The 16,222-nt window shown below is 41.3% G+C and overlaps 1 protein-coding gene across 2 annotated transcripts in view; it reads right to left on the bottom strand.

Annotated features, from left to right (window-relative positions):
• Positions 1–16,222, bottom strand: part of PPARG (peroxisome proliferator activated receptor gamma) — a 190,716-nt gene that overhangs the window by 27,895 nt on the left and 146,599 nt on the right. For both annotated transcript variants that reach the window (XM_007500246.3, XM_001376110.5), the window contains exon 6: positions 14,668–14,867. In XM_007500246.3, the coding sequence (XP_007500308.1) occupies positions 14,668–14,867 (200 nt within the window). The remainder of the gene's footprint in view (positions 1–14,667; positions 14,868–16,222) is intronic.

The following is a 16,222-nucleotide window of genomic DNA, read 5'->3' as shown; positions in this document are numbered from 1 at the left end:
AAATCTGCCTTTTAGGGGCTGTGAGGCGGTATGAGTACCAATGAGTAATTAATTACCACCAATCAATGGATTGTAAACAGTTAAACTGTACATCACTTTTACACAAAGCAATAATGCTGAAATCTGCTCCTTATCTTCAAACTAAGTGAAAAGATAGCGGTCCATTTGCTGTTAGTGAGAGCTGATTTCTTATGACTGAAAGTGGAATTTGGCCTGTAGAATTCATCCTGAATCACTGAATTAATAATGTACCTCTGAGCCAAGTTTTCCTTGATAAAGCATACTTAACTGTTCTGTGTATCATATGCATTTTTTTGAACCATAAAAAATTAAAGTATGGCCTTCAAAGCCTTCATGATTTACTCCCAACCAGCTTTTCCAATCTTATCTAACTAATTCTCCTTCATGCACTCCATGTGCCAGTCCCACTGGACAAATGAACATCTCCCACACCACATAGGGTTTTCCTATCCACTATCTTATTGCCTATAAAAATACTCTTCATTCTTTTAAAGTCTCAATTCAAGTGTCATTTCCCCCATGTATATTTCCTTCCTTCCTTCCTTCCTTCCTTCCTTCCTTCCTTCCTTCCTTCCTTCCTTCCTTCCTTCCTTCCTTCCTTCCTTCCTTCCTTCCTTCCTTCCTTCCTTCCTTCCTTCCCTCTCTCCCTCCCTCTCTCCCTCCCTCCCTCCTTCCCTCCCTCTTTCCCTTACCTTCAGTCTTAGAATCAATACTAAGTATTGGTTCCAAGGCAGAAGAGTGGTGAGGACTAGGCAACTGGAGTCAAGTTGCACAGGTCACACAGCTAGGAAGTGTCTCAGGTCATATTTGAACCCAGGACCTCTTGTCTCCAAATCTGGAACTTGATTCATTGAGTTATCTAAGCAGACTTTCCTCTAAGCAGTCTTCTTAATGATTCCACCATAAGAGTTCTCCCTCCTCCAAATTATCAAAATATTTTTGATTTTTCTTATAGTTAGCTCCTATCTTGCACTTATAGTTGCTTGTGGACATAACTTTCCAAACTAGACTGTAAGCTTCTTGAGGGCTGCAGTCATGCTTGCTTTGCACATAATAGGCATCCAATAAATATTCCCTGTTATCCTCTCTATAGTTAAAATCAATATATCATTAACATCACTCTTGGACTGTATACAATAGCATTTGCAGCCTTATTATTCTACAAAACTCTCTCCTCTCTACATTTAGCCCCAAGATTTGACACAGAATTTGGTTCTTACAAAAGAGAGGCTGGCAAATTGGGAGCTGCACCCAACCCAAATGGAATGGATGGAAAACACAAAGGTTTCTGATGTAATGCAAAACTATTTTTTAAAGCCTTTATCATCTGTCCTAGTGAAAACTCTAAGATAGAAGAGAAGCATAGGCTAGTCTCACAGCTAGGAAGTATCTGTGGGCAGATTTGAACTCAGATCCTCCCCTTTCTAGGTCTGGCTCTCTATTCACTGAGCTACCTAGTTGCCCTGAAAAACTTGATTTTAAAGTAAAATACAGTGAGAGAAAACAGACAGAAAAGAAAATGTCGAGAATGGAACAACCACAAAAAATCTTACCACCTCAAATTAAATATAACCCACTGTAGGAGAGGCATTATGGTTTCTACAAGGGGAAACAATCACTGGCTAACTTACCAGGGATCAAGGTGAAGGAAATTTACCTTTGGATTCCATGGAGGTAATTGGCTTGGATTTTCAGAAATGTCCTAGACTATGTGCCAGTAAGAAAAATGAGTCAGCATTGGTGATAGGGGCTCTTTGAGAGGACAAGGTTACAGTTTAAAGACAGAAATGAAGGGTAGGGATAAAGGCATAGAAATATGTAAACCATAGGGACCCCTCTGTATCTGAGATTTCATAAATGATTTGTGAGAAGGAAATCTCTAAGTGTGTAGATAATATTAAACTTCTCTGGGGGTGTATGTGTGAAATGACACACCTATGGGGACAGACAGCAAAAATCAACCAGTGTAGACTGAGTGCCTCTCATGGGTCTGTGTGAGAGCAGATCAGCTTGAGGCAATTGAAAAATAATACATTTGTTGGAAAATAAGCTGAGCTATATTGAGAGCACTGTGGGTTTCAACATCCCAGTTATGACCCAGGAAAGGGAAAATGGGAAATCACTGAAAACCATTCCCTGAAATATCCTCCCAGTGTACAGTGGCAGCCAAAAAAGGTCAATAAAATTCTGGGCATCATCAGGAAATTGACAGGAAACTGACCGGTACACATTATCTTTCCCTTGTACAGATTATGGTACAGCTGGACACCTGGGAATCCTGTGTCCAATTATGGTTGCCAGGCTTCAAGAAAGGTTTAAAGGAACAAGAGGTTAATGAAGCCATCAAGGATTTGTGTGTGTGTGTGTGGTTATATGGGGGCCCGATGCTGATTAAGAACAAACCAAAGAAATCTGGGAAGTCAAGGATGTAGGGTCATAGATTGAGAGCTGGAAGGAGTTTGGAGAAAAAAGAAGGCAATGGGAAACACGTACCCAGAACTGTTTGCCAAATCTTGGTATTCTACCACATGGGGACACTATTCAAAGCTCAAAAGCTATACGTGCAAGACAAAGAGAAGGGAATACTGTTTTACGCAGTGGCCAGCAAATCTGTGGAATTCATCTGTTACCTCAAGGAGTGATACACCTGATAATGCAAATACCTTCAAAAATGACTCTGATAAATTCGTGCATCCATTCAAGGTTGTAAAGGATAAACAAGACATCAGGGGCTATCTCCCATAGACTCCCAGAGACTGATGTCTAAAAGGCCAATTCTATTTCTGCATAAACTGCCTCTTAGGAAGACAGCAAAACCTCTGCTACCAAGATCACCAGATAGAGGTGATCCTGACTTCCCATCACATATTATAATGTGGTCCACTATGTTATCTAAAAATGTCTTGGCTGGTTATTGTTCTTCCTCTTTCTGATTGCATGGCTCTGTTTTCCACTGCCCAAATCGCACATGGTTCTCCTGGGTTGGCTATTGCTAAAGACAATAAGCCCCAAGCATTGTCTTGGCTGTCTTATGTTCTTTGTTTCCCCTTGCTGGTTTCTACTCCCAATTTTTCCTTCTTTCTCTTGTTTTTGATCCTAGATGTAGAGAGCTGAAAAGAACCTGTGAGTTTACATAGTCTTAGGCTCACAGGATGATCAGAGATTTTGAATTTGAAGGGATTGCAAAGGTCATCTTCCTAAACCAGTCATTTTTACTGCTGTGTAAACTGAGGTCCATTGCCTTGCCTAAGGTCTTACAGATAGAAAATATCAGAGCTGGGATCAAAACCCAGTCCCATGTCTCCAAATTCAGTGTTCTTTCCATTATATTTCACTGCCTCTCTAAACCCTTTATTTTAGGAATAGGAATTAGACCTAGGATTTCAATGGCACAGGAACTCTTTTTTTTTTTAATCATTGTAGGTTGGCACCTTTTCTGCAACTTGGTCTTAACAGAGTTGCCTGGGGCTTCGAAAATTAGGTGGCTCATCCAGGCTCACCAAGATAGGATCTGTCAGAAGCAGGTCTTGAATTCAAATTTTCCTGGCTTGGGGACCGGTTCTTTGATCTACTACCATACCAATCCCACTTTCTCCCATCCCACTCACACCACATTTTACAGAAAAGAGAAGGAACACATCCAGAGAAGGAAAAGAACTGGTTCCAGTTCACAAAGATAGCTGGATAGAAACAGATCCAAGTTTAGAGTTCAGGTCTCCTGCCTCCTGGTCAAAGACTACCTTAGAGGTCAGGTCTATTTATTTGAGGTTCTCAAAACCTGGGGCTTTAGGAGTGGTGCCTTTGAACTAGGAACCGTTAGGTCCTACAGCTGCCAGGTTAGTCCTGTATTAGACAGAGGTAAACATGAACGCCTATCAAATCTCAACTTCTTTTTTCCTGGCTCTTTTAGAGACTTAAATAAATAGAGACAAATAAACAAAAAATTTAATAGTTCCAACTACCCGCCTTCCAATGAACTAATATATAACCTCAACTCTTAAAATCATTCATGCCAATTGAACATCACTCAACTGGCATAAACACTAACACTGGCCCAACAATTGAACAAAAACAAATGATCCAAGTAGTTTGCTAATTAGCTATATAGAGTGTGTTATCTTATTTTTTTTAAAAGATGTGCGAATGTTAAAACAGGGCTCTCGAAAATGTTCTGCCAAGATCTATTCATTTTATTTCTACAACATCTTTCCTATCTGTTTCATTTCAACCACAGAGCCACCATTTTATTATTAATTCTGGCCTTTGGTTCCTTTCCTTTGTTTTTGTTCTTGTTTCTTCTTCCCCATACCTTCCACTTTAGAATCAATACTGTGTATTGGTTCCAAGGCAGAAGAGTGGTGAGGAGTAGGCAATAGGAGTTAAGTGACTTGCCCAGGGTCACACAGATAGGAAGTGTCTGAGGCCAGATTTGAACCTAGGACTTTCCATCTCTAGTCTTGGCTCTCAATCCACTGAGCCACCCAGCTGCTCCTCCTTGATCCACACTTAACAGAATTTGAATTGGTCTCCTGTGCTTCTACTATGTCTCTTCTCAGGCATCCTTTACAGAGTAGCTGAAATAATTTCCTTATGGCATAAATCTGATTATTTAACTCCCCAACTCAAAAGTGCTCAGCACAGTCTGGCACATAATAGGCACTTAATAAATGCTTACCGACTGGCTGAAAATCCCACAGGAACTCTCAAATGGCTCTTCATGAAATATAAACTCTTCAGTCTAATATTAAATATTCTACATAAAAAAAGCTACAATTTACCTTTCTGGACTTATTTCATCTTACTTGCCTTGAAGATGATGTTTTGGCTGAATTGGCCTATGAGTGGTTGACTATGGGCTTTTCTTTTCAACTTCCTCTACCTCCCCCATGCGTGAGGGAATGCATGGCTTCCCCAGTTCCATGTTCCCTGTCCTTCTCCAAGGCTCAGGACAGATGGATGCCCTTTCCAATAAGGATTCTCAGTGGCCCCAACTTGTTAGCATTATCTCTTTCCTATTTAACTTTTCCTTCTTGGTTCTGCATCCTCCAATAGAAATGGCCTTAGATTTCCCTCCCCAAATTCTCCGGGGGAGACATGGCTTCATTTTTATCTGTTTATCTCAGTACCTTTTATAGTGTTTGTCACACAGTAGGTGCTTAAACATCTGTTTAGTTGAACCCAAGATGTATTAGCTTAGCAACTAATCTGGAAACAGGTCAAAGCTATTTTCAAAAGTTCTGGCAATAAGGATATTAAAAATATATATTAATAGTCATATTTGCATGGATTAATGACTCAAGAAGTCTCTTGGGCAGCCCTCTTGTCTACCATCATTGTTCTACTGTTCAGGTTCTCCTGACTTCTCTTTTAGGACTTTAAGATTCGACTGATGACATCATTTTGATCAGAGTTTGGGGGATTTCCTACTCATTTATATTATCTCCTTGGGTCTTAGTTTCTTCATCTATAAAATGAGGGGGTTGGACTGGATAACTCCTAATGTCCTTTTCCATCTATAAATTCATGATCCCATTACTTAGTGCTAAAAAGAGCCTTAGATTTACAACCCTCCTATCCCTCCCCCTCCAAACCCAAACCTTACATTTCTATCCCCAAGAAATGTGATAAACTTTAGGTCATAAAAAGAGTTCATTTGTAGTTTTGTATTTCTGATACTGCTTAGAACCAGTTGCTTTTCTGGTGAACACAATAGCTCCTTCCATTAAAAAGAAAAGAGCATAACTTCCAATGTGCCCATAGTAAACAGTGTAATGCTCTGGAGCTCAAAGTCCAAAATAGTACAAATAGTATAAAAAGTTTTACTCACTATTTGTAGATAGAGCACAGCCGCCATCTCTTAGATATGGCGTGAAAAGTTGGCAGGCAGAACCCAAGGGTTTGTCTATTTATTTATTGTTTTATAACAAACCAGGGTGCTGAGAATGGTTTTTTTGAAAGCTGCCCTCTGTTTGTTTTCATCCACAAACACAGAATCATGTGACAATGATATACCTTCTGTGAATATCACCCCAGGGTAGTAGCCAAACATGAGGCACTTCCAAAGTCCAGCTGGTTATCAAATCGCCATTCATGCAACAGAGCACCAAAGTTCTTCTACCAGTCTCTCTGACTGTCAGAGTTCAGAGAGACCTCTGCTAATGGACAAGCTGTCAGGGGACACTTGAGTTATCCTCATGGATGACTGCTTACTCTGAGCACTTGGAAGAGGCTCCTGGAAAGACAGTCTCCTCTCAAATATCTGTCCTAATGGAATGCTATGGAATAGCTCTCAGTTCCTTTGCTTAAAATTTACAGTAGCAGTGCTCTTAGTTAGACACCCAAAAGGGGTACATTATACTCAAAATGCTGATCTTAAAATGAAGATAGCCTAGGTTTGTGTTCCCTAAAAGGACACGGCAACCTTTTTGCTCTGATAAACACATTTGTTTATCAAACTAGCTAGTTATCATGTCTTTTGGACAGAGGGAAGTTCTTAACCCTTTTGATGTCATGGATCCTTTTAGCAGTGAAATGATCCCTCCTAAGACTAATCCTCTGGATCCCTCTGGATCCCTCCTAAGACTAATGCTTTTAAATGCATAAAATGAAATAGGATTACAAAGAAACCAATTATATTTAAATGCAGTTATCTATCAAGCAATTGATATTTCATCTATTTATATAGATACTTCATTGCAATATTTTACAGATTCAAGTTCAGGGACCCCTGATCTGGGAGGTGAGGCAATAGAAGGCTTCAAGGGATGGAATACTGCTTCCTAAAAGAGGAACAAAAGCAAAAGCTAGAGGATCACATTTCATAGTCTTTTGGGGAGAGATGCCCGCAATATCCTAGATACTCTCTAAGTTCCCCCTCCAGCTCCAAGATCCTATAACAAACAGCTCAGATTTCTATGGCTTTAAGTTGAAAAACTGTTTTTCTCCCAATGACCAAATAAAGGGAGGCAGAGAGGAGTCCCCCCTCCCCCATTTCACAGATGGGGAAACCCAAGTTCAGAGCACTAAGGTGACAACGATGTCATTACACAACCAGAAAGCCCTGGTGTCCTGACACCAAGTTCAGTATTCTTTCCTATATTCAATGACATAAGTGTATTGGAATACACTTAGGTTCTTTTCGATACACCCAAGATGTAGCAGTTTGGGGGTAGAGGATAAAGAAGGAAGGGGTCAGGGCAAAAGTACAGCAGGAATGTAAACTAGAGGAGCCAGGCTCAGGTCTGGATGGTGACCCAAGAAGGGAAAGCGGGGATTGCTTTGTAGAGGGGGAAAATGCTGAAAACAACACCTTGCCCATTTCACAAATTTGCTCAGGGGTTGTAACTGGGCAAATGTATATATGTGCAGAGCACAGGTGAGTGATTCAGAGCAACACTAAATCCCAATCAATTAAAAAGTACTTTTATCTGAATGCTTGATTGCATTTGCTGAGAACCAGCCTGGTGCCACGGAAAGAATACCGGATGTGAAATCAGAATCCTAGTCTGCGTTGCCTGTGTTATCTTGGACTAGGCATTTCCCCCTTTTAGCTTTGGTTTCAACATTCATAAAACAAGGGTTGGATTAGATGATGTAGGGAAACATTTGTCTCTGGGTCATAGGATCACAGGTTTATAGCTTTAGAAATGAGAGAGGTTGTTATTTGGAACATTCTCTCATCTTACAGATGGGGAAACTGAGGTGCAGAGCGAGAAAACAATTTGTCCAAGTTCACAAAGGTTCTCAGGAGCAAAGCTGGGACACAAATTCTAATTCCTAAGTCAGCTGTCCCACTCTTACAATCCTTGGTCTGATTAAATCTCATAATAAAAAAAATTCAGAACTGATAGGGACAAGATCAACAGGATCTCTTAAAATGGGTCATGACCATTGATGGGAAAGCAAGCAATAATGTCAATTTTAAAAAATGGCCCCTCTGAGAAAGTGCCTTTAATTTTTCCCCTCCTCCTGGGGCTCTGGGTTATGGGAGCAGGCTTCTCTTGTTCTGGCCCGAGCAGCAGCAATGATGTCAGTCCCAATAGGGTGTGTAGTGGGATTCAAACGGCTCCAACCACACCAGCTATAACCACCTCTTAGAGATCTCCACCCACTTAGGAGCCCTGACTTCTGCAAATTGTTCCCTCTCTAGGCAGCGATCCCTACTTCCATAAGTCCTGGCCAAAAGATAACAGAACAACACCCTCGAGATACACTCTACCAAAAGAACAACATGATTGTGTCAATGAAGAATGAACTGCTAGTCTTTTTGGAAATTACTTTTCTGCTTTTTCTCTCCCATATTCCTCCCTCTGCAACTACTTCAATCCTCCTGCTGCCTAATTTGATTTTGCAGGATATCAAGAAAATAAAATGCCAAAGAGCTTTACTTCAGCCTTGGCTGTCTGGGGAATAGGCTTTTCTAGTTTTGGATTGCCTTGCTTCTGCTTCCACGACCTCCTCTCTTGCAGGCTCTCCCCATATCAGGGCACTCCTGATGGGAGTTTGATTGGAAGATGCCAAGGCTCCTCGGCTTGGGTCCTAGATTTCTGAAGGGCTAAGCCATGGTTTTCAGTTTTTGCCATGAAAAGAGAAGCTCAGCACAGGCCACTACTCTCTCAAGCTGTCTGCAGTGGTTCATTGCCAAAGGATTTACCTAGAGCAAGTTTTAAAAATGAAATGAGATGGGTCTGGTCTGTGTAACCCTCAATAATGGATTTGTGAGCTGGGGTGGGGGGTGGGAAGCAACCGGTTGTATAAGCTGAAATTCTAGATGCCTGAGCAAGCTGCAATAACAATAATAAATGGCATATATCTAGTTCTTGAAGGTTTCAAAAGCATTTTACATATATTGTTTCATCTTCTCATGATAACCCCATGAAATAAGTCCTACAAGTAATATAATTCAGCTTTCTAGATGAAGAAACCAAGGTTCAAAGAAGAGGCAACTCTTAGTATTACGATGGATGAAGTGCTGGATTTGGAAGTCCTTCCTTAGACACATCCTGGTCAAGTCATTTAACCTCTGTTTGCCTCAATTTCCTCATCTGCAAAATGGGGATAAAAATAGGACAGTACCTACCATCACAGGGCTGCCATGAAGACAAAATGAGATATTTGTAAAGTGTTTTACAAGGGCACCACTGGGTAGCACAGTGGATAGAATGCCAGAACTGGAGTCAAGAGGACTTGGGTTCAAATGTGACCTCAGACACTTACTAGCTGTGTGACCATGGGCCAGTCACTTAATTTAAATTGCCTAGCCCTTACTGCTCTTCTGTCTTAGAACTGATACTAAGGCAGAAGGTAAGGGCTTAAGGGGGAGAGGGGAGAAGTGTTTTGTAAGCCTAAAAGCTATATAAATGCTAGGCATTAATAAGTTAAGTAAATGATCCAAGGTCACATAACTAGTAAGTATCTAGAGTAGATTCAAACTCAGCTCCTCCTGACTCCCTGTATAGTTCTAGCCTCTTCCCAATGCTGTGTTTCCTAGCACTGCTATCACCTTTTATACCTGTCACTCTCCCAGACACTGTTGACTCTCTCCGACTGTGGATGGGGTTAGTAGGTCTGGGATGGATGGCCGTGGAAGAGTCTGGGGCTTCTGAAGTCAGTCTGGTCCTATACAGATCTATAAAGCAGATGGAGTTTTCTTTTGGGCTTTTCTAACACCCTATTGAGCAGCCTTCTCCCTGTTACTGGTTCTCCACTCTGAACTCCTTGCTATCATTGACTTATGATCATTTCTTCTAAGGTATCAAAGAGAAGCAAAATGGCATCTCATAGGGCAGACAAACATCTTCAAAGGAAAACTCTTCTAGATGCAACAGATCTCTAATGGTCGAATTTCAGGCACTGTGACAGGTAGTGGAGAGAGAATTTTCTGTAGAGGGTCGACCCAGTGTCTTTGGAATGACAATGGTCACTCTAGGCTGGCCCTTCTAGAATTCCAATACAGTGGGAGAAAGAAGAGGGAAGAAGATAAAGGGACGTGGGGATAAAAGTTATGGATGGGATAAGGAGGAAAACAAATATGTGTAAAACATTGGGTCAGCTCACTTCCTGGCCAGACACCAAAGGATATCAGGGTTAATTGATTTGCTGCCTTTTCTCTTTATTTTTTCCTCTTAAAAAACCAACCCCCCCCCAAAAAAACAAAAAAACAAAAACCCAAACAAATCCCAAACCCTTTCTTTCTTAGTAACAACTCTAAGACAGAAGAGAAGGGCTAGACAAATGGGGTTAAGTGACTTTTCCAGGGTCACACAGCTAGGAAGTATCTGAGGCCAGATTTTAACATGGGTCCTTCTGACTCCAGGGCTTCTCTCTTTCTCCTTCCCTCTCTTCCCTTCTCCTTCTTCCTCTCTGTATCTGTCTCTTCTCTCAACTCTTATCTTCTCTTTTAGTATCAAAGATAGACAGAAGAGCAGGCTAGGCAATAGGGATTAAGTGACTTGCCTTAGGGTCACATTTCTATGAAATCTAGATTCAAACTCAGGTCTTCTTGACTCCAGGTCTGGGGCTCTATTCACTGAACTACCTAGCCACCCTTTGCTGATTCTCTTAATAGTGACTTCTGGAATTTGAATTAAATCTTCTTAAAGTAGTCCCTTTTAAAAATGTGAAATAAAAAGAGTACCCCCCCCCCCCCATGATGGCTAGATAGTAGAATGTCCAGATATCTATTTCTGGGTCTTTTTTAGTTTTCAGCATGTCCTTTAATATGCTGAATTTCCATTATTTAAATATCCATTTAATGAAACTGTTTTTGATTAAACGAATGACCACTTGTGATGTAAATTTAACAGGTCATATGAATTGGTTGTGCCAGTCCAATTTTACTACTGAGACTGTGGGAATCCAATATTTAGTCCAGTCAATACCTATCACCATAGCTAATTCAGCTAGTTGGAAATAAGCTTCCATTGTGAAAGAGGTTGAAATGAAGGGGATGGCTGTGCCTCAGTTAATTTCACACAGATAGGCACAATCTCCCCGTCACCTCTATGCTGAAATCTCATGCTTGCCAAGGACAATATATCCACATCCTGTGTTACTAACTCAATGAAAGCAAGGAAGCAGGAGAAGGAACTACTTCTTGGTCTTGCTTCCCTTGATGCTTATTTCTAGGCACACTACAACTGGACAAATTCTGCTTTTCCATCATTGATAAGAAATCATCAGGAAATTTCCCCAATGTATGGCTGGTCTCTCTTTTTTCAAACCCTCACCTTCTGTCTTAAAATTAATATTGCATATTGGTCCCAAGGCAGAAGAGTGGTGAGGGCTAGGCATGGGGTATGGCTCTCTTTTTAACCATATTTTCCTGGCTCACTTCTAGACCCTAAGAAAAAGAGGCAAATCTATTCAGTCCTCAAAAGATCACTGTAGCCTTTTTCTAGATGTTCTGCAGTGAGTTCAATGAATCCCCTAGATGCATTTATGCTCCCAGAATGGCTGCACAGTCTTGGGGATGTTGTCATCAGCAAACCTTGTTCCTATGGCTACATATAAACAACAACCACAACCCTAAACCCAACATGTTGGAGATATTGTCCCAAAGTATCAGATGTATAAAAGTGATGTCCATGGAACACCTCAATGGCTTGAGTTTGGATCAGGCTTGTGTTGTGTCTTGGAAAACCCAAATGGAATTAAGATGTGTTTTGGTCACAGAAGGATGCTTCACATCTGATCTTCCCCTCCCCACAGGAATACATCAGCACGTACCTATTTACATAATCAATCTGGTCAATCCAATCACTAGTTTTGTCTCTCTTGGCAAAATGACCTTATAATTACAGGTTACTTTTCCTTTGAAGATGACTTCTGGTTTGAACCAAGTCATAAGTCGATAACAAGTTATGTTTCTAATTTGAGCCTCAATTTCCCCATCTATTAAATGAAGGGACTAGACTAAAAAATCTCTAAGGGTCCTTCCAGCCCCATAGAATTTAAGGATCTATATCCAAAAGAAGTTGTAAAGGATAACATCTAGTCAAGGGTCACCCCACTTATCAGTAATTCTGCCAGGATTTAAATCCAGGTCCTTTAACTCCAAATGCAGTCCATCATCAATTACCCCGTGGTTTCCACACTTCTTTGTTCTACGCTCCTGGCTCTAATTGGGCTCTAGGACCTGTGTCTATTAGACAGTCATTTTCATGAGCACCTCAAGGAGATGTATTGAAAAAAATACCCACTAAGATAAAATAATGATAGCTCATTTTGTGCTTTACAGAAATGTTGTCTGAGTTGCCAAATAATCTTGTAAGGTAAGTACTTTGATAGATGAGGAAACCAGGGCTCAGAGACATCAGAAGATTTGCTCAGGGTCACACAGCATTTAAGTGGTATCTAGCCAGGATTCATATCCAAGGTTTCCTTTCTCCTAATCCATCCTCTGCCTCCCTCTTTTCCCATTATACCACACTGTGCCACCCAAGCTAGAAATGCCCTGGTCTACTGGGAGCTTATGTTTAAAGATAAATGGACCTAGCAGGCAGCTAGGTAGCACAGTGGGATGGAGAGCCAGGCTTGAAGTTGGGTTCAAATCTGACCTCAGAAACTTCCTAGACCCTGGATAAATCACTTAACTCTTCTTTGCCTAGCCCTTCCCCTTCTGTCTTAGAGTTGTTACTAGGATAGAAAGCAAAGGTTTTGTAAATAAATGGACCTAAAGAGAGTCGTCTTCAAATGTCACTTTTTGGTTGGGATGCTACATGGAATTTACCATGATGAGCAAGTCCAGCATGTAGGAACTACTCCAGGAGTTGGTGAGATTTTTGTTCTCCCTTGGCTGCCATCTGGTTTCAAATTAGACACTGAGATAGTTTGATTAGCTCTCTTGAGGTCCTATGACATTACTGAGTATGGCCTTGCTGTAGGAAGACAAATGACCTATTTGCTACACTAGGATGTGTTCAGCATAGTTTGTGGAATGGAATGGAATTGAACCAAATATTGGTTGCTCCTTGCTAATCCTAGGAAGCAGCTTTGCCTCTTGGGGAATCTTACTTAATCTCCACATTCCTCTTGTTCATGAGTTCCATTCTGGGTTATTGAGGCAATGAGAAAGTGAGTCTTTCTGGTGACTGAAAACGTGCCTCGGTGGCCTGGTGGCCATGGGTTGAAGTCTGTAGACTGTCATGGGAAGTTAGAGCTTGGAGATAGCTTGAAGATAATTAAATCAAGATGATAAAAGAGGGAAAAACTCTCACTCTTGAGTTGGAGGACCTCGATTCCTTGGTCACTTTCTTCCCATGTGAACCTCCTTGGGACTTAGTTACCATATGCATGAAGGATTTATACTAGATATATTAAAGCAAAATGAAAGAATTATACTACATGACTTCTGAAGTCCCTCCCAGCTTGAAATCTAGAATCTTATAAATTCAGCCCCTGCATTTTACAGATAAGGAAACTGAGGCCCACAAAGGAGATATGATTTGTTTGGTACTCCTGGGACTAGACCTCAGGAATCCCAACTTCCTAGTCAGGTTCTCTTTTCACCACATCATATTTCCTGCCTAATTCCATGTTTCCAGCCTCTAAACATTAACGCCTTTTCCTAATTACATTCTGGCTTCGAGTCTTCCAGGCGTAATTGATGAGGGACCCCATGGAATAGACGGTAGCAAGAAAGGTGGAAAGTATTTTTTTTAAACCCTTACCTTCTGTTTTAGAATTGATATTATTGATTCCAAGGCAGAAGAGTGGAAAGGGCTAGGCAATTAAAAGACTTGCCTATGTCACATAGCTAGGCAATGTCTGAAGTCAAATTTGAACCCAGGACTTCCAATCTCCAGGCTTGGCTCTCTATCCACTGAGCCATCCAGCTGGCCTAGGAATTTTTACACTTCATTTTTATATTTGATGTTGGGCCATTCCAGTTCTTAGAGGCGTGATGTACAATGCATGCCTTGCAAAAATTATTGATATCTTTTATTTTTATATCAACTCCATTTCCCTCTCTCTCAGTCTCTTATGGAACTCTCCTTTATACACGTGTCCTTAAGATATTGTAGCAATTCTTTTTTATAGCATTGCTACTACCCAAGGATTGCCTCTGTCCCTACTAAAACTCCTCTATGTAACAAGGAAGTATAATCAAGCAAAATGAGTCAATGTATTTGCCCCATCTGACAACACATGCCTCATTCTGTACCTGGAGTCCACCACCTCTCTCCTGGGAGGAGGAAGGTAGACTGAATGCCTGTCCAAGGTCCTTGCTCAGGTGCTCTTGCTTTAAAGGGCTGTTGTAGCTAAGTTTTTTGTCCTCAGGGAAAGGGAAGAATATATCATCTACTGAAAAAGAGGGATGGCGGGATGAATGGACTGGAATTATTTCCTTAAGGTTAAGGTGACCTACGAATTCTAGGTCTTTTCTCAAGAGTTTTAGTAGGTAAACTTGGATTTCCCTCTCCTCTTTTCTGTGTGTTTACTTACTCTAGCTAAAAACATTTCCTGTGCTCAGATTCAGTCTGAAGTATGTAACAGCCAAGCAGAGGGTAGTGTGTGTGTGTGTGTGTGTGTGTGTGTGTGTGTGTGTGTGTGTGTGTGTGTATGTGTGCGCGCGCATGGTAAATCATTTACTCAGAGGAAAGAGAAAAGCCACCCCACCAATGAAGATAGCAAAAGAGAACTAACTGATTTGTCTGTCGTCTTTCCTGTCAAGATCGCCCTCGCCTTGGCTTTGGTCAGAGGGAAGGACTTTATGTATGAGTCATACAGATGTTTTGCCAGGGCTCGGAGATCAGCAGACTCGGGGTTCAGCTGGTCGATATCACTAGAGATCTCCGCCAACAGCTTCTCCTTCTCGGCCTGTGGCATCCGCCCAAACCTGATCGCTGCAGAGGAAGAAGGAATGACAGAATGAATCATTATGTTCCTGTTGCTCAGAATGTTCTCCTCCCCTCATAACCCCCAAATCTTGGGTTCTGGTTTCTTTCAATGGTCTTTCCAGAATCGCCATATCTCACTGGAGTGCCACAGACAATAAGTAATGATCAATTATTGGATTTGTTAACTGACCCCCCCCCCCCCGCATATATATATACATATATATGCATGTAGTATATACATGTTTATATAAATGTGAATTCAGTTAATAAGTCCAACAATTGTTACTGTATATTATATGTGCATATATGTGTGCATACATATATACACACATAGAGAGGGACAGAGACAGAGACAGGTGGGAAAAGGAAGAGACAGAGGGAGGAGAGAAGAGAGAAAAGAGAGAGAAGAGGAAGAGATTAAAAGAGAGAGAGTAAGAGAAAGAGAGAAGAAAGAAAAGAAAAAAGATAGACTAAAAGAAAGGGAGGGGAGAGAGAGTCAGAGAAGAAGGGAGAGAGAAAGTGAGAGAGAACACAAAAGAAAAAACATTTTCTTTTCTATGATCCATAGTCAGGAAGAACCTTAGAGACACTGTAGTGTGACTCCCTGATCTTACAGAAGAGGGGTCTGAGGTCTCATGCCCAAGGTCACAAGGGTAGGAAGCAGAAGAGAAGAGAGTTAAATCCAGGTTCAGACTCCAAATCCAGTGTTCCTTCCACTGTGTGGCTTACCTCAAGGGTCAAGTACAAACTCTTCTGTTTGGCATTTAAAATCTTTCAGCTCTCATCTACCTTCCCATCCCAATAACAGCCCCTTCCTTTTCCATACACACTGTACGATTCAGTCAAAAAAGCCTCCTTACTGCTCCTCACACATAGCCCATTTCCGGCTTTCATTCCTTTGTAAAAACGCTTTCCTATGCTTGGAAAAAAAATGTCCTCCTTCCTTCCATCTCTCAGGATCCTTAGTTTTCTTCTGAGTTCAGGTCAAATCCCACTCTCTTTATGAGGCTTTTTCTGATCCCTCCAGGTGTTATACCCCCCCCCACCCCCCCCCCGTGTGTGTGTGTGTGTGTGTGTGTGTGTGTGTGTGTGTGTGTGTGTTGAAGACATTATCCTGAGCTCTGACAGAACTTAGAACCTAGAAGGGGAGTGAAGTCCATGGATCCTTACTCAACTGTTAATGTTGTTCTTTGGTCCTACCACTGAACTCCCTACACTAAAACAACTATTTCTCTGCTCACATTTGGGCACACTCACTAGGGTTAAGTAACAGTATATTTTTTCAGGGGTGGGAGGAAGTTTAGAAGAAAGAAAGGAAGAGCCATTTGGGAGGAAGTGGGGGCCTGGGTTAGAGGCAGAAT

Source organism: Monodelphis domestica, chromosome 7 (assembly GCF_027887165.1).
Source record: "Monodelphis domestica isolate mMonDom1 chromosome 7, mMonDom1.pri, whole genome shotgun sequence".
Taxonomy (NCBI): Eukaryota; Metazoa; Chordata; class Mammalia; order Didelphimorphia; family Didelphidae; genus Monodelphis; species Monodelphis domestica.
This window is presented reverse-complemented; position numbering and strand designations above follow the sequence as displayed.